At 59.2% G+C, this 16,685-nt stretch overlaps 3 protein-coding genes across 6 annotated transcripts; 2 read left to right on the plus strand and 1 right to left on the minus strand.

The window, feature by feature from the left end:
* The first annotated feature begins 55 nt into the window (after nt 1-55).
* On the plus strand, nt 56-5,397 carry RCN3 (reticulocalbin 3). Of its 2 annotated transcripts, XM_044667153.1 has the most exons (7): nt 56-525; nt 1,908-2,154; nt 2,707-2,909; nt 3,727-3,899; nt 4,114-4,174; nt 4,272-4,474; nt 4,559-5,397. In XM_044667153.1, the coding sequence occupies exons 2-7, from the start codon at nt 1,910-1,912 to the stop codon at nt 4,664-4,666; spliced, it is 993 nt and encodes a 330-aa protein (XP_044523088.1). In that variant the 5' UTR covers nt 56-525; nt 1,908-1,909; the 3' UTR covers nt 4,667-5,397. The 2 variants fall into 2 exon arrangements, with proteins under 2 accessions (XP_044523088.1, XP_044523089.1); XM_044667154.1 differs by having other exon boundaries at nt 56-2,154; nt 3,730-3,899.
* Nucleotides 5,026-11,613, minus strand: LOC123239835 (nitric oxide synthase interacting protein). 3 transcript variants are annotated; one of them, XM_044667156.1, is made up of 9 exons: nt 11,543-11,613; nt 7,394-7,464; nt 7,178-7,283; nt 6,737-6,818; nt 6,445-6,598; nt 6,235-6,359; nt 5,937-6,127; nt 5,746-5,854; nt 5,026-5,649 (listed from the first exon to the last, which is right to left on the minus strand). In XM_044667156.1, exons 2-9 carry the CDS (start codon nt 7,461-7,463, stop codon nt 5,578-5,580), a joined length of 909 nt encoding a protein of 302 aa, XP_044523091.1. In that variant the 5' UTR covers nt 7,464; nt 11,543-11,613; the 3' UTR covers nt 5,026-5,577. The 3 variants fall into 3 exon arrangements, with proteins under 3 accessions (XP_044523091.1, XP_044523092.1, XP_044523090.1); XM_044667157.1 differs by lacking the exon at nt 11,543-11,613 and adding an exon at nt 8,306-8,659 and having other exon boundaries at nt 5,937-6,124; XM_044667155.1 differs by lacking the exon at nt 11,543-11,613 and adding an exon at nt 8,306-8,659.
* Nucleotides 11,614-12,763: 1,150 nt separating this feature from the next.
* On the plus strand, nt 12,764-16,551 carry PRRG2 (proline rich and Gla domain 2). The gene is made up of 6 exons (XM_044671012.1): nt 12,764-12,848; nt 13,156-13,367; nt 14,072-14,117; nt 15,251-15,392; nt 15,711-15,833; nt 15,985-16,551. The coding sequence occupies exons 1-6, from the start codon at nt 12,764-12,766 to the stop codon at nt 16,133-16,135; spliced, it is 759 nt and encodes a 252-aa protein (XP_044526947.1). The 3' UTR covers nt 16,136-16,551.
* Nucleotides 16,552-16,685: the final 134 nt, after the last annotated feature.

Below are 16,685 nucleotides of genomic sequence, written 5' to 3' on the forward strand. Positions count from 1 at the left end.
CGCTGTCTCCGTCTCTTCTGGATTCTGGGTTGGGGGTGGGGGTGGGGGCGGTCCTTGAACCAGAAAGGGGATCCCTGCAGGGTCAGTTCTTCCCCGAGTCTAACCCACTGACCACGGTGACTGTGGGGGGGCGGGGCGGGAGCGGGGCTCCCAAGATTCCTGCCCACACGCCTCGGGCCGGATCCCTAGCTGCACCCTCGACCTCCGGGCTGCTGGGAGCTGTAGTTTCCTGAATTCGGGGCCCCGAGCCCACGCTCGCTCGGGATGAGGAGGGAGCCCCGCGCGGACCCCGCCCCTCCTGCCGGCCTTTCTCGGCTCCCCCCCTGCGGACGTGGCGTCGGAAGCCCAATGAGCGCCGGGCAAGGGCTAGGCCCCGCCCCCGCCCCGAACCTGCGCATCTTGATTGGTTGGGGGGCGGAGCCACGGGGGACTCAGGCTGGGGATGAAGCTAGGGAGCGGGCTGCAGGACTGCCTCTGAGCCTACGCTGAAGAACGGGACGGGACGGGACGGGACGGGACGGGGCGGTGAGGACCGACCGGAGCCCCTGCACCCCACCCCACCCCCGTCCAGTGCTCCTCCAGGCAGCCCCTCTCTGACTGAGCCTTCGGTGCCCTCGGCTCTAGTCCCTTCTGGGCCCCTGCCCATCCCTCCTCTCTCTGGCCCCAACCCTCCCCCACGGCCTCTCTGTGCCCCCAATCCAGGGACCATCCTCTCTCTGGCCCCCAGCCCTTCCCCCAGGCCCCTCTGTGCCCCCAGTCCTCCATTTTCCAGTCCGCAGCTCTACCCTGTGTCTTGCACCCCCAACCCCAGTCTCTGTGCCCTCAGCCCATCCTCTTGTTCCTTTCTTCGGAATGTCCTGCAGCCCCTCTGTCTCTCCTCCGTCAGCACTTCCGGGCCCCTCGCCCCAGCTCCAACAATGTCTGTGACCCCCCAGCTCATTCTGCAGCCCCTTTCTGGGTCTCCATCTTCTCCATGGCACCCTCTATTGTCACTGGGCCACCCCTCTTGTCCCTCTCTGTGCCAAGCCCCCATCCCATAGCCTCAAACCTCTAGTCCTTTATGCCACGCTATTCTCCATGCCCACAGGCCCATCCCCTAAGCTTGTGCCTCTGACCTATCTTCCAGCCCCCCTGGGTGTTCCTGACCTGCTTCCCCACACGGTGCCCCTGAGCTCCGTTCTGAAGCTCCTCTTAGTGCCCCCTCCTCCCTCCTCCAGGCCTCCTCTTGCCATGGGCCCCCGTACTGGCTCCAAGTCCTAGCTCAGCCCCTCCCTGCCCTCTTTGGTCCACCCCACTGTACCCTAACCTCCTCCAGGTCTCCCAGGGCCCCCCACCCCTGGTGCCCTATCCCGATCCTCCTTTCTCTCTGCCCATCCCAGCCTCATTCTGGACAACCCTTTCCAAGAGCCCAGCCCAGCCTTCCCTGCTCGCTCTCTTCTGGCTCCCCAGTTGCTGGCTCTTCCTCCAGCTGCCCGTACCCCATCCTAGTATTTCCTTCTTGGTGCTTCCACCCCCACCCCCACCCCAGGCCCTTCTCCATCTCCTTATCTCTGACCTAAGCCCTGGTCCTTCTCCCGTGGCCACCTTTTCCACCTGTCCCTTCCTCTGTCCTCATCCCATCCGCAGCCACTAAGTTACTTCTCCTGCCCTTGCTAGCTTCTCTGCCCTCTCTGTGGCCTTCGAGGCCTCCCCATCCTCCTCCACCTCCTGTCTGTGGCACTCCCCATGGCCCGTCTCTGACCCGGTCCCTTCTGCCTAATTTCTTTCCCCCTTTGGTCCCCGGTTTGTTCCCTTCCTCTTCCCTGCCCCCGCCCCACTCCTTGGCCCCTTCCTCTCTGGACCCCGGTGGTCCACCTCCTCCCTGCCTGGAGCTCTACGCTCAGGCGTTCTTGACCTCTTCCCTCCAGGGATGACGTGGCTGTGGTCGCTGCTGCTGCTGCTAGGGCTAGGCCCGGGCAAAGGGGCTTGGGGCAAGCCCCCCCCAGACGCTGGGGTCCCCCTCTCCAGCCGGGTACACCAGCAGGCTCCGCTGAGTGAGGCCAAGCATGACGACGCCCATGGAGACTTCCAGTTTGACCACGAAGCCTTTCTGGGCAGGGAGGCAGCCCGGGAGTTTGACCAGCTCAGTCCAGAGGAGAGCAAAGCCCGGCTTGGGTAGGAGGCCCGTGTGCCCACACAGGCCCTGGTCCAAACTCCCGCTGGGGGGCGGGGTGGGGAAATGAGCCGCTCAGGCCATAGAAGGAGAAGTTGGAGAAACCTGGGATGTTTACCCTAGAGAGGAGAAGGCTGGGAAATGGGGGGGGGGGCAGGGGAGGGAGCCTCTGAGATCTGTCTCCAGGAATTTGGAAAGCTTGTCCTGTGGGAAGGAGGGGAAGAACAATAAGGGGGCAGCGGGGAGGGCGGCAGCTGTATGGAGGCAGATTTAGGCCTCGAGTCTGGAAAACTTGCTAAGAGTGAGAGCTGTCTAAAGGGGGAGTGGGCACCTTCCAAGGCTGGATGGCCGCTCGGCCGGGGGTACAGGGAAGCGACCGTGGCTCAGCCATTTATCCCCAAGGAGCCTCCATCCCTCCTCCTAGGGAGATGGTTCTGCCAGGCCCCTCCCTCCTCTGCTTGGTCTCCTCGGGGAACCTTGGGGTGCTCGAGCCCTTCCTTAGTGGACTCACCACGGCGCCCCCCTTTCCCGGTCCCCCCTCGCCCCTGCTGCAGGCGGATCGTAGACCGAATGGACCGAGATGGGGATGGGGATGGCTGGGTGTCCCTGGAGGAACTTCGGGCTTGGATCGCTCACACTCAACAGCGCCATATCCGAGACTCGGTCACGAGCGCGTGGGATACCTACGACACAGACCGCGATGGCCGTGTGGGCTGGGAGGAGCTGCGCAATGTCACCTACGGTCACTACCAGCCTGGTGAGGCCCCTCACGCCAGGACGGCAGGATCTCTGCAAGGCCACCTCCTCCAAACCCTTACCTCCTGTCTTAGAATCACTATTGGCTCCGAGGCAGAAGAGGGGTGGGGGCGAGGCGATGGGCTTGCTCAGGGTCACCCAGTTTGGAAATTTCTGAGACCAGATTTGAACCCAGGACTTCCCTTCTCCAGGCCTGGCTCTCAATTCATCGAGCCACCTAGTTGCCCCGCAAGGCTTGATGGAAGCGAGTCCCATCCATGATCTCATTTGAGGCTCTCGGAATGGGGCTCGGTGTGGGTGTCTCCTGATGAGTGCTTCCTTCCCCCGGTCCCCCAGAGTGATGACAACAAACAGCCCCCTTGCAGGAGAGGCAATTATCCATCCTGTCCGGTGTTCCTGCGGGATTGGAACCTCATTCTCCTGACTGGCTAAATCTGGCCGGCCGGCCTCCTTTTGGCCGCGGTGAAGGGAACTCTTAGGTTCCTCCATAAAAAACGGGGAGGTTAGCGCCTCCTGAAGCCCCCAATGATCAAGGATGTGGGAGCGGGCAGTACTGACCTGATCCCAAAGCAGCCTCTGCTCCTTCTGGGCTCCTTCTGCCTCCTCTCTCCCAGCTGTGGCCTCAGTCCCTCCTGCCTGGTGTCTTGCACTGGCTGCCCCCCCCCCCCCTTTTCCTCAGAGCTGTCCTGGGCTGTGTGCCCCCCTCTAGGCAGGGTCCATGGCCCGAGGATGGAGTCCAAGCTGTTCCTTGTTGGCGTTCCCAAGGGGGGATCCCAGGAATCCTGACTCAGTTCCCTTCCTGCCATCCCCCATCCCAGGAGAGGAATTCTCCGACGTGGAAGATGCCGAGACCTACAAGAAACTCCTAGCCCGGGATGAGAGGCGATTCCGGGCGGCTGACCAAGACAGGGACTTGCACGCCACCAGGGAGGAGTTCACAGCCTTTCTGCACCCAGAGGAGTTTCCCCACATGCGAGACACTGTTATTGCCGTGAGGGTCCCTTTGTTCTCCCTCTGGCCCACATGCTGCCCCCGGGGTGCCAGACTTGCATTCAGAGGGTAGATGTTCCCTGGGGAGCTCCCCTTCCTCCCAGGGGGCCCTGGTTCAGTTAGGTCACTTCTCGGGCTCCATCCCTGAGGGCAGCTCCAACTCTGTGACCCCGTGTGCCGTGGCCTCCTAAGCCTGGCTCCTTCTCTTCCCCCAGGAGACCATGGAGGACTTGGACAAGAACGGAGACGGTTACGTGCAAGTGGACGAGTACATAGGTGAGGGGGCTGCCACCTTGGGGAGCAGTGGAACGGGACGGACTGCCCTGCGCCGCAGGGAGGCTGACCTCCTCTGCCCATCTCCCCACATGCCCAGCGGACCTGTACTCCCCGGAGCCAGAGGGAGGGGAGGAACCGGCCTGGGTACAGACGGAGCGGCAACAATTCCGAGACTTCCGGGATCTGAATGGGGACGGGCACCTGGATGGGCGTGAGGTCGGCCACTGGGTGCTGCCCCCAGCCCAGGACCAGCCGCTGGTTGAGGCCAATCACCTGCTGCAGGAGAGTGACACCGACAAGGTAGGGAGGCGCAGGTGAGGTCCTTCGGTGAGGGGTGGGGGAGCCCCGGGCACCAGCTTGATGCCCAGCCAAACCTCCCTACAGGATGGGCGCCTGAGCAAACAGGAGATCCTGGGAAACTGGAACATGTTTGTGGGCAGCCAGGCCACCAACTACGGCGAGGACCTGACGCGGCACCACGACGAGCTCTGAGCACTTCCCGCACCACAGTGTGCGTCCGCCGGCCCATAGCTCAGGGCTCCCCAGCACATTCTCAAACACGGGGCGGGGGGCAGCTGAGTGGCTCAGGATTGAGAGCCAGGCCTAGAGACGGGAGGTCCTGGGTTCCAATCTAGGCTGGGCAAGTCACCGAACCCCCACTGCCTTGGGATCAATACTTTGTATCCTTTCTAAGATAGAAGGCGAGGGCTATGAAGCCAGCCAAAGCCCCCAAGCCCCAGACCCAGCAGCACTTAGTAAGTACCTTCTCCCCCTTTTAGGCAGTTTCTTTTCAGTTCCACTCTCTCCCTCCCCTCCCACAGAGAAGACAAGAAATAACATGACACACTCCATCCAGCAAAATATCCTTTATTAGAAACTCGGCTGTGCCAGGCACCTGGCTGGGACTGATGGTACGGAGTCCCCCCAAAACTGAATCCTTCCTCACCCAAAGGGCCTTTCCCTGGGGACTGTCTGTCCCCCCAATCCTGGGAGCCCCAGGAGCTACCAACCATAGCTTTCAGGGTATAGAAGTCTGGGCCCCTCCAAGCCTTTCCCAGGCCTGGCCCTGAGCGTCAGGAGGAGCACTGGGACCCTCAAAGTCACGAGTATAGGAGATCTGAACCCCGACAATTCTCTATATGCCTCCCTCGAGGCCTCACGCCCCATATTCTGAGCCCGTGGATGGGCAGGACGGGGGGCTGGAATAAAAGCTGAGGCCTCAAGCTCCTGGAGTCTGTCCTCTTTTCGAGGAGGGTCCCAGAGTGGGGCAGGCAGAGGGATGTGTGGGCCCCAACACCCCAATACATGGGGACTAGAACCAGACGCCAGGACGTTTATTATCCCTTTGCTTTGTCCAGAATTGCTTCTCACCCACCCCACCCTCCCCATTCCCCTGCTCCCCTTCAGGCCTGCATCACGGGGCGAGACTTCTTCGCTTCCAGCTGCACCCCAGAACCTGCAAAACCAGTGCCGCCCTATGGGGAGAGGAGAAATCAGGGAGATGGTGTGAGGGGCTGTCAGGGGAATGGCCTCACAGGGGCCAGGGGGGAAGGGCAAGGAGCGGCTCTTACCCTCTGCAGCGGGATGATGTCCTTGTCTGTCAAGGGGACCCCGCTTATGGGGTCCACCATGTCCTTGCGGATCAGTCGCTCCACACACTCCATAGTCACCACGGCTCCCCTGGGAAGGAGGGAGGGGAGGCCAGTGAGACCAGGCTGGACACCCTGGCCTGCCCGGCCCCACCAAGCCGCCCCCGACTCACGAGGTCCTCAGCACGGCACAGGGGGTGGAGTTGCTCAGGCTGTCCCGGGTCACTGCACAGACGTAGCGCTCGCTGCGGGTGATCAGCCCCACGCGGTCCACGGAGCCGTCCACGGGCGTGAAGTGGACAGAGATGAGGTCCGACATGCGCAGGGGTTTTCCTGACATTGGGCACGTCACGATTCGAGACTGCTTCAGACACACAACACACAGGGAGACAGGACAGGCGGCCTCAGGGGGGGCTCATGGGGGAAAGGCCTGGGGGTGGGGAGGACAGAGGGTTGGGCTTCTTCTCTCACCGGCTTCTCCAGCTTGGTGGCCTTGGCTTCCGGGGTCAGGGATGGGATCCAGAAACTCGGTAACTCCTTGGCCTTGTCCTTGTCTGCAGCCTCGGGGGCCGAGTTAGATCCTGGCTGTGGCTCTCCTGGAGTGAAAAGAAAGGCTGCCCTAGTGGGGTGCGGAGGAGCTCTGCTCCGCCAGGCAGGGTGCAGGTTGGGGTCTGGCCTCACCTGGGCTGGCTCCCGCCCGAGGGGTGAAAGGGTTGAGGGGCCGGCTGACGATAGCTGCTTCCTTCTCCAGGAAGCCCCGGAGCTGGTCCTGGGCAGCCGCCCGGCTCAGCTCCCGCCGTTCCTCCTTCTGGGCTCCTCGCTGCTTTTCGTAGGCCTGTGGCAGGGAAGGACAAGGAAGATGGCTTTATCCTCAGACCACAAGTCCGAGTCCTCTTCTCGAGGCTTGGCTGCCCCCCGCCGACCCAGGTCCCCTTTCTCCATTCTTTTGGGGGACCCTCGAACAACCCTTTACCTTCCGCTGCCGGGCAATCTCTCGCTTCTGGTGCAGAATATACTCCAGAATTGCTTCCCTCTCATACAGGAAGCCGTCAGGGCTACAAGGCACATGGGCAGGTAGTGAGCCCCGGAGCTCCCATGGTCCTGGACAGACGGCCCAGAACAGAGCAGGGTGCTCAAGTGCCCCCCATCCCACCACCACCTCAGAGACAGCACCATGCTGGGAGGGGCAGAGGGCAGCAGTGGCACAGAGGGGGGGAGCTTCCCACCTCCATGAACCGGCTCCTTCCTCGTGAGGTTTCTTTGGCTGTGGGCTCACAAGCTGGGCCAGGCCAAGGAGGGCACGAGGGAAGGCGTGAGTATTGAGTGCCAGTGTGTGTGTGTGGGGACACTGGGCTAGGGGCTGGGCACAGAGTGGAGAGAAGAACCAAGACCCGACCCTTCCCCGGTAGCTCACGTGACAACAGGGTCATGGCAGGGCTGCAAGGAAAGGCAGCAACAGTCGAAGTCCTTGACGGCATCTCGACTCAGGCGCACATTCTGGGTTCCGTAGCCGGAGGCAGCTGGAAGGGGAGAGAGGGGTGAGGGCTTGTAAGGACGCTGGGGCAAAGCTTGCAAAGGTGGCTAGGATGGTGGCAAGGCCCGCTGAGAGCATGGCTCCTGTCGCCCTTACCAGTGTCCTTCTTCTTCTCGTGATAGGTGTATACAGCCCCTGCTGTGCAGTTCTTCCCATGGCGAGTCATCCTGGGAGGAAAGAGAAGAGGCTCAGGCCTGGGGGCGGGACTGGGGAATTCCAGAGTTTACATGTTAGGAGGGACCTCCAAGGCCATTCAGTCAATCCTTCCTTCCTAAGAATCTTCCCTACAGTGATGCTGATGGGCACCTGCGAGCCTCTGGGGAGGGGAGCCAGGCCCGCTTCAGCTCAGGCCTGGCCACCATGACGCGTGGCTTCACCCCAAGAAAACATCTGTGTCTCTTGCTCCAAAGCACTGCTTGGGGGCCCTCTGCGACCTGATAACTATCTTCCAGTATCAGAAGGCCTCCAGTTCTCCTCCAACATTCAATTCAAGAAGCACTTATTAAGTGCCTCATATGTCCAGTAGGTGTTGTGGAGACAACACACACCAGAGATAGAAAAGTCAGTGGTGTAATCATTAAAAAAGGGTTTGACAGGGGGCAGCTGGGTAGCTCAGTGGAGTGAGAGTCAGGCCTAGAGATGGGAGGTCCTGGGTTCAAACCCGGCCTCAGCCACTTCCCAGCTGTGTGACCCTGGGCAAGTCACTTGACCCCCATTGCCTACCCTTACCACTCTTCCACCTATGAGACAATACACCAAAGTACAAGGGTTAAAAAAAAAAAAAGGGTTTGACAAATATAAGACTTAAAAAAAAATTATTGTGGTCTCCACTTATAAAAATAATTAACTTCTCCAGTCCAAATGACTGTAAGCAGCTTTTATTTACAACAAGGTAGAGATAACAAAGTGGGGAATATAGGTAAGAGGTAGAAAAAAAAATCCCCTAGCTAAAAATACCCTAAATCCTAATCCTAATGCCACGAATGGGAATCTGAAAGTGAATCTCACCAGAATCCAAAATCCTAATTAGGAAGCTGAAATCCAAAGAGCCAGGAGACCCTGAAAAATCCACTGAGAATCTTCAGCACACACGAGGCTAAGGCTGCCAAGAATCTCACCAAAGCTCACGTTGAAAAGCATCAACCAAGAGAGAGAGAGAGAGAGAATCCTTGTCAAAGAGCCAAGGAAGGAATGAATCAATTTTCTCCTCCCTCTGGTCTTTTATAATCCTTTTTCCAGGTCACTTCCTGTCTCTCTCCTACTTCACCAGAACCAATCACAGACTCCCAGTTTGCCTAGTACTGCCCAAGGGAGGGGGGGCAGTGCTTGTGGCCTTTTGGGGTGTGAACTTTTTTTTAAGTAAGTGACTTGTTCACAAGTCACTTACTTAAAAAAAAAAAAAAAGTTCACATTAAAAATAAACAAAGAGGGGGGCAGCTAGGTAGCTCAGTGGAGTGAGAGCCAGGCCTAGAGACAGGAGGTCCTAGGTTCAAACCCGGCCTCAGCCACTTCCCAGCTGTGTGACCCTGGGTAGGTCACTTGACCCCCATTGCCCACCCTTACCAATCTTCCACCTATGAGACAATACACCGAAGTACAAGGGTTTAAAAAAAAAAACTTAAAAAAAAAAATAAACAAAGAGAGTTTAATTCTCTTCACAGTGATCCCCACCTTCCAGGAGTGGTCACTGTATGAATGAAGAAAAAACAAGCCAGACAAATAACTTGGGAGGCAGCTCTGGAGGCTCAGGGGCCAGGCACAAGCTTAGCTTGTCAGAGCTTTCTTTTCTTCCAGCTGCTGGGAGTCCTGGTGCCCTTCTCCCCTCAGCTCCAGGTCTCAACCACTCTGGTCCTTCTCATTCTTCAGTATGGCTTCACTTGTGGTCATTTGACTGACACTCTGCCCTCACCTTTCCCACTGAGCTCCTTTCCCCAGGTCCTCCTTGCAGCAGCACTCCTTTCTTGGTTTCTAAGATACCAGAATCCCTGGCTTCTCCCCTTCACACCTCCAGCAGGGCTGTCCCTTCCTCAGCCTCTTTTCTGTACAGACTCTAGCACTGTGAACAGCCTCTTCCCTGCACACAATAAGCACTTAATAAAGGCCTCTCCATTGAATCTCCTTGCCCAGGTTCTAAGGCCTCCACCTCTGCTCACTAAGCATCCTGGCAGCCTTTCACTGAGTCTGATCCAAACTCAATTCACCCCCCTGCCTAAACTGGCTTTTACTCCTCACCTCCCAGTCTTGCCCTGTCAGTCATCCACCTCTGCTAAGGAAGCCCCTCATCCTGGCCCTCAAGCAGGCCTCCTGGGTGCTCACCTCCCTAGCAGGCCCCTTCTGCTCCCTCTAGTCTGTTCCTTATCCCCTTTCCTTTTTACTCAAATCTTGCCCCTTTCAAGGCCCAGCTCAGGTATGCCCGCAAACTCGGTGATCCTCTGTGGTCCAGTAGGCTAACAGGAAGGAAGCAGAGTTATCCTGAAGAAGGCTTGGTGACCAGATGAAATCACTCTGGCCTAACTGGAACCTGCCTTTCTTTGTCCCTCACACAGGGTCTCCCAACTCCATGCCTTGAGTTCAAATCCTGCCTTTGCCACTTCCCAGCTCTGGGACCTCAGGTCTAATCTGAGTGCCTCAGTTTCCCCATTTGTGAAACAAAGAGGTCAACTTGGAGTACCTCCACAGTCCCTTCTGGTGCTAGGTCTGTGGTCCCGAGTTACCTGTCTCATAGACCTGGAGTGTTATAGCAATGGGAGACCTGAGGAGTAGCTCTGGGCTCCAACAGGGAACCAGCCCCAAGCAGAGTGGCCACTGGCTTTGGGAAGTAGTTGCCTTCCCATGTCCAGAGGTGTTTGGGCTTTGATGACTCACTGGCAAGACTACTGAGGAGACCCCGGTTAACAGGGACTGGCCTGGCTGCCCTCTGAAGTTCTGGGTTTTCTCTCCTCCAAAATCCCAGTATAGGGCAGAGAGATGGCCCAATGGGCAGTCTGTGTGATGTTGGGCAAGTCACTCAACCCCATTTGCCTCAGTTTCCTCATTTGCAAAATGAACTGGAAAAGGAAGTGGCAAATGGCTTTGGAATCTTTGCCAAGAAAACCTCAAATGCGGTCATAAAGGACCCCACAACAAAATGGGGGAAGGCAGGGGATCCTGAATGACAAGAAGCTGACTATTTCCCAAGGGAGCCCATTCCACACTGGGACAGCCTGAATCACCACCATTTTTTTTTTCTTTAAAAAAAAAAAAATACTGGGATTTCCAACTCATCCAGCCTGAAAATATGGGAGTCATTCAGGGGCTCCATCTTACCACTGACAGGCACAGGAACCAACCTCCCTCCCTTTTCTTTTTTAAACCCTTGCTTTGTCTTAGAATCTATACTAAGAAGCAGTTCCAAGGCAGAAGGCCATAAGGGCTAGGCAATGGGGGTTGAGGCCAGAGTTACACAGCTAGGAAGTATCTAAGACCAGATATGAGGGTTCCTGGCTCTCTACTCACTGAGCCTCCTAGGTGCTCCCACAGGTGCCTTTCCATCTGCCCCCCCCCCATTCCATGGGAGTTGAAGCAGGGATTATAGGGATACCCTGCCAAGCACCACACAGAGTCAGGAAGCTTTTCCTGACCCAGCCTCAGTTTGCCTCTCTGCCATTTTCACCCAGTGCCCCTGGTTCTTTCCTCTGAGGTTTCCCTGTCCCAGTGACAATACAATTTCAAACATCTGACCCAGGTCCTCATGTCCTCCCTACGGTTTCTCTCCTCCTGGCCAAAGGGCTCCAGTTTCTCCCATAGGGACGACCCTTTTGGCTGAGCACCCCCCATGCGGCACTCCCCTGCTCCCTCCACATCAGCCTCTTCCCCTTCAGCTCCCCAACAACTCCACCCTTCTCTCTTTGGCCCTTTCCTCACCTGCCAACGCCCCGCCCCCTCCACATCACCCCTCTGCTCCAGCCTCTCCAATTCCCACCTTCCAGCACCCCTATTACCACTCCCCCTGCTCCAGCTTGCTGCTCCCCTCCAGCTCAGCCGCCACCTCCATTCCTCCCCAGTCCAGCTTCCAGCGCCTGCCACCTCTCTCCTCCCAGTCCCATCCCCCCGCTCCAGTCTGCCACCCCTTCCGCCTCTATATCCCCCACAAACGGCAGCACCCAAAGAACCCAACACCCCAGCGGGGTTTGGGCCTGAGAGGGCGAGGGTCTACAGTCCCCTATGGGGATCTCCAAGCACCGAGGTCATAGGCACCCCGCTCACCTGGGCCCGGGATTTCTAAGCACCCGCTTGGAAGCCTCGGTAACACTATTTTCACCGCAACCCGGCAACAATCCCTGCGTCAACTACGGGACGGAAGTGAGGCCCCGGCGGCGCTCCCAACCCCGCCCCTACGGCCCATCCGCCCACTTCCGGCGCCCCAGGAAGCGCACCGCCCCCAAGCCTCCGCCACAGGTCCCCCCGGCTTCGGTCCTCCCGGGTCCGTGGCCCGCGCCTCCAAAGTTCCGGGAGGCGGGGGCGGGGCTGCAGCCCCCAGCCCCGCCCCCGCCCCCTCGGGGACCCGCACCGCTCCGGACGCTGAGCTAGGGTCCGCGGCCAGTCCGGCTTCAGTTTCGTCCCCTGGCTGGGGTGGTGGTGGTGGGCGGGAAACCATCTGTATTGGCCAATGCCCCCTCAGGGTCATAGTCAGGGCTAAGGTCAGCCTCCTGGGAGGTTCCTTTAAGCACCTGGGCTCGCCCTGGCTCCGCCCCCTAGGTGAGCTCTGGGGACCCGCCCCTTCCCAGCTGGGCTGGCCACCTACGGCCACTAGGAGCCTCCTCCCTCCCTTCCTCCCCTCCTGGCCACCCAGCCCCCACAGCCTGGGTCCGGGGGGGTCTGCTCTGGGCAGGTGAGTGAGTGAGGGAGGGAGGGAGAGAAGGAGGGAGGCGTCCTTTGGGGACACCCCTCACCTCCATCCCTTAGGGGCTCAGGTGTCCGGACACCTGCCTGCCCCCACTCTTCCCCGAAATGATCCAGACCTTGGAGCCTCCAGCTCCGGCCTTCCAGGAGCTTTCCCTTGGCCCCAGCCCTCTCAGCACCCAGGGGCCCCGGCCTCCCCTGCTCAGGCAAGTCCCTGGACTCTTGGTATCCAAGCTTGTCCCAGCCCTTCCCTGCCCGAGCCTCTCCCTTCGTCTTTGGTCTCGAATAGGAGATGTGATATATGACTCTGGGTCAGGGAGCAAGGTCTGGGGAATTCCGAGTTGGGGGTGGAGAGGCTGAGTTGGAAGCCGGTGGCTCTGGTCCACCTGCCAGCCAGCCTGCCAACCTGCCAGCCAGCCTGCCAGCCACCTCAGCCCTGGCCCTGAGGCCCCCTAGTGGGGAGAGGGGATTTCCTTCTGGTGCTGCTCAGGTGCATAGGTGCCGAAGCCCAGACACTAACCCTATCGCTAGGATGACCTGCTCTGCCTTTTGGGGGCTCCCTAGGTCAGTCCTTTCCACCCCGATATGAGGGGCTCCCTCTTCCTGTTACTGCTATCTGTCGGGCTGACTTCTTCTCCAGCTCCCCAGCCTGATCTGAGGAAAAGTCATGGTGAGTGCTTGGGGGAGGACCAGGGGAGAGGGGAAGGGTGGACACAGACACAGCTATCTCCTTCCTCTGGGGACCCAGTATCTGATCTTCGACCCTGCTGCACAGTGGATCCCCTGAGGAATTCTCAGGTCTTTCGGCCACTGCCCTCATCATGGGCAGGCAAGTGTGTGGTTTCTCCCCATTCCCTAGCCCCATGCTCCCATAAGGGGCCACCTGAATAGATATCTAGCCCCCTGGGGCTCTCTGCTGCTGCCCCACTCCCAGGCACCCAGGCCAGGTATTCACCAGTACCTTTGCCTGACCTCAGGTCCTGATGCTGGCCCAGACCCTACAGCTGTGTTCCTAGGAGCCCCCAGAGCCCAGAGTTTCCTGGGGATTGGGCCTGCACCCAGGCGCATTCCCCGGGCTAATCATTGGGATTTGGAGCTGATAACTCCTGGGAACTTGAAACGGGAATGCTTGGAGGAACGCTGTTCCTGGGAAGAAGCCCGGGAGATCTTTGAAGACAAGGCCCTGACGGTATGTGAGGAAAGTTGGGGTTGGGCACACAACCTTAAACCTGAGCCCTCAGGGTCCCTGGAGTGGCCTCTGAGGCCCAGTGGTAGATCATTATCCTATAGTTACGCTCATGATGGGCTAGATTTAGGGGTCTGGGTGGGATGGGGAACTTGGGGCTCTGAAGCCAGTCAGCTTAGTTTGGGATGAGGTGATGGGATTGGGGGAAGGGCAGGGATTTCTAGGGATGGGGCAGGATAATTAACTGACTCTCACTAGGGTGACTTTTGGGGGCAGGGTGCTCTGTGGATCTGAGGGCAGCTGGAGGGCTAGGCTTGTAACCAGGGTTTGTAAAGGGTAGGGGTCAAGATTAGAAGAGAATGGGGAAAGGAGGGATTGGGACATTGGTGAGTATAGGGAGCAGGTACTGGGACAAGGATCAGTAGCGGGGCAGGGGTGCCAGAAAGTGGGTGGGCACTGGAGTGAGGCAAAGACCTGGCCTCTGAGGTGTCTCTGAAGAAGAGAGAAAAAAAAAATCTGTGGGTCTTCAAGGTCTGCAGGAGGGGAGGGGCCTAATTCCTGGGTCTAGGCGGAAGCTGACCTGAAACTCTGGGTCAGCAGAACCTGGCAGGGGGTGAAGATTATGGGTGTGTGTGGGGGGTGGCACTAAGTGGGCAGGCCTGCCAGGACAGAGGGTGGGGCTGAAACTGCCTCTGCTTCTGCTCCAGGACAAGTTCTGGGAGACCTATCCCTACAATGGGAAGGGCGGCGCTGGTGAGTTCTGGGTTAACACCTGGGGACCCCACCCCCAGCAGAGTCACACTGCAGAGCCTTCCCCTTCCTTACCAGTCCAGCTCTGGCCCTGCCCTCACCCTGTCTCCAATCCTCAAGTGGCAGCAGGTACAAGGACCAGCCGGGTCTGGGGATCCCGAGACCCTTCTCACCCTGGGCCACTTTCCATTCTCAGGCCTGCCAAGTTGTCCTGGGTAACAGCATGCTGCCTTTCTTTTCCCTCCCGGCAGGGGGTGGGCTTCCTCTTCACCTCCACTTTGTCGGGTGCGGGTGCCTAGTCTCCCCTCCTGCTTCCAGCTGGCGTCTCCCTTTGACACAGCACAGCCGCTGGGGTTTGCTTTGGCCTTTGTATCCACTCACAGCCCCAGTGCATCTACTCTGTATCCATTCCCATTGACTTTGTAGACCATTAGGAAATCGGCTTAGAGATACTTTGTGACCACCTCTGGCCTGGGACACTTCTCAAGGGCAGACACCGGCCCTGCCCTTTCCTCTTGGTCTCCCCTAGGTCCGATCTTGCCACTTCAATGCTTGTTGATTGAAAAATAAAGATAACAAGCAGGCGCTGGTGAGAGGGAGCAGAAGACAGAATGGGAGAGAGAGTACAGGTGTAGACAAGACTTTATGCAAAATAGATGTAAAGCAAATTCGGGGGAATTTTGGGGAGGGGACTAATAAGGGAGGAGGTGTCAGAATCAGGCAAGACCTGGAGGATCTGAACCTTGGTGGGAGCTAGGGATTCTAGGAGGCAGCAGTGAGCCAATGAGGATGGGCACTCCCTAGCACTGGTAGAAAGGAGACTAAAGAGGCTGACAAAGCCTGCACCCAGAGCCCTAACAGGCTGAACCTTCTCTCCTCCCCGCCCCCCATTCCTAAGGGGACCCTCTAACCATAGGTTCTATTGAGGTGAGGAGCCATTCTTTTTTTCAACCTCCCCCCCTTCCCTCTTTTCATGGGAAGCCATTGCCTGGTGAGACTGGAAGGCCATGGGGGAAGTCCCACCAGGCAGCCTGAGCACAGTGGCCTTATCTTAAGGAAGTGTGTGCCCTAGCCATGGGCAGAAAGCTCAGGCCATGGGCAGAGAGCGAGACTCAGTGGCCTTTCCTTTCTGACAGCGCACGGACGAGTGGACGTAGCAGCGCTGACTGTGGGGCTGGGGGCTGGCCTACTGGTGTTGCTCCTGGCAGCCCTGGGCACATTCTGGTATCTGCATAGGCGGAGGCAGTTGGGCCGAGGCCCTGGGACCTCTCCTCAAAGGTGAGAGGCTGGGGAACTGAGCTAGCCAGGAAAGGCTGGAGAGACAAGGGCTCAGAGGACACACGCAATGGGCTTCAGTTCCTGCAGAAGGCTGGCTCATTTTTTCTCCTTCAGTCTCCATCTGGTCTCTCCCCTCCCATCTCACCAGCTCTGACCCACTAATACTTTCTGCCTGTGTTCTCTCCTCTTTGAAGGCTTTATCATCTTTCCTTGGTTCTTTCCGTATTTTTTGAAGGCCACACACACATAGGGCTGTTACTCTCCCCAGTTTTGGGGTCTCCCCACTCAGGGACTGATCCTGTCTCTGCCAACCCACAGAGCCTTCTTGGTGACAGAGGAGCTGCCGCTGAGCCCCTTGCCGCCTCCCCCCGGTCTCCCCACTTACGAACAAGCACTGGCAGCCTCAGGGGTGCACGACGCGCCCCCCCCACCCTATCAGAGGTACCAGCACGAAGGGGCGGAACCTGAAGGAAATCCTTCCCGGGGGCGGGGCCCCCGTGAGGGCAACCAGAGATTGGTGGAGAAGCCTTGGGCGCGGAAAGCCCCTCCCGGGCGCGCCTTTGACTCCTTTTTTCTCCACCCCTTCCCCCAGCACTCGGCGGGCCCGCAGAGAAGACCACCTCCCCCTCCCTCAGGCCAGCCCGCGCCACTCTGGCCGCCCTGAACGGGGCTGGAAAGGACTTGCCCTCCCCCGCGGGCCTCGACCCCCTTCGGCCACTCTGGCAGGTTCCCTAGAGCACTAGGGGCACGGATGTGCACACGTGGCCCAGCCCCGCTGTCCCAGTGGCAGAGGTGCGAGCGCCCAGACATCCGCCCGTGGCCATCGTATCTCTCGGCGTTCCCGCCCCATCCTCCCAGAGGCCGCTGCCAGTCTCCCGTGGGGGGGCCTAGGTGTGTTGCCACTTCTCTGATACGCCCGGGCCCCCTCGCCTCGAAGCCTGGTTCTGGACTGTGCCAATCGGCTCGAGGGAGGGGAGGGGCCGGCTCGCCCCGGGCCCAGTGGGAGAAGGGCTCGGGCAGAGGCCGTCCTCGCTCCGGCACGTCGGGCGGGAGGGCCGCGGCTGCGCGCTAGCTACGGCAGGGGCGGGCCAGGCTGGGGCTTCTTTCTCCAGCCCAGCCGGCCGGCCCCTCCTTCCCTCTCCCTCCCTCCTCCCCTCCCCGCCCGCCCGCTCGCCCGCCGAGGGCTGCTTGCTCCCTCGCTCGAGCTCCAGCCTCGGCTCTCTGGTTCGGGCTCTTTGGGTATTTGCATTTGCACGGGATTGTGGGAGGAAGCGGAGCGCAGCCAGCCCTCCC

This window comes from Gracilinanus agilis, chromosome 3, assembly GCF_016433145.1.
Source record: "Gracilinanus agilis isolate LMUSP501 chromosome 3, AgileGrace, whole genome shotgun sequence".
NCBI lineage: Eukaryota > Metazoa > Chordata > Mammalia > Didelphimorphia > Didelphidae > Gracilinanus > Gracilinanus agilis.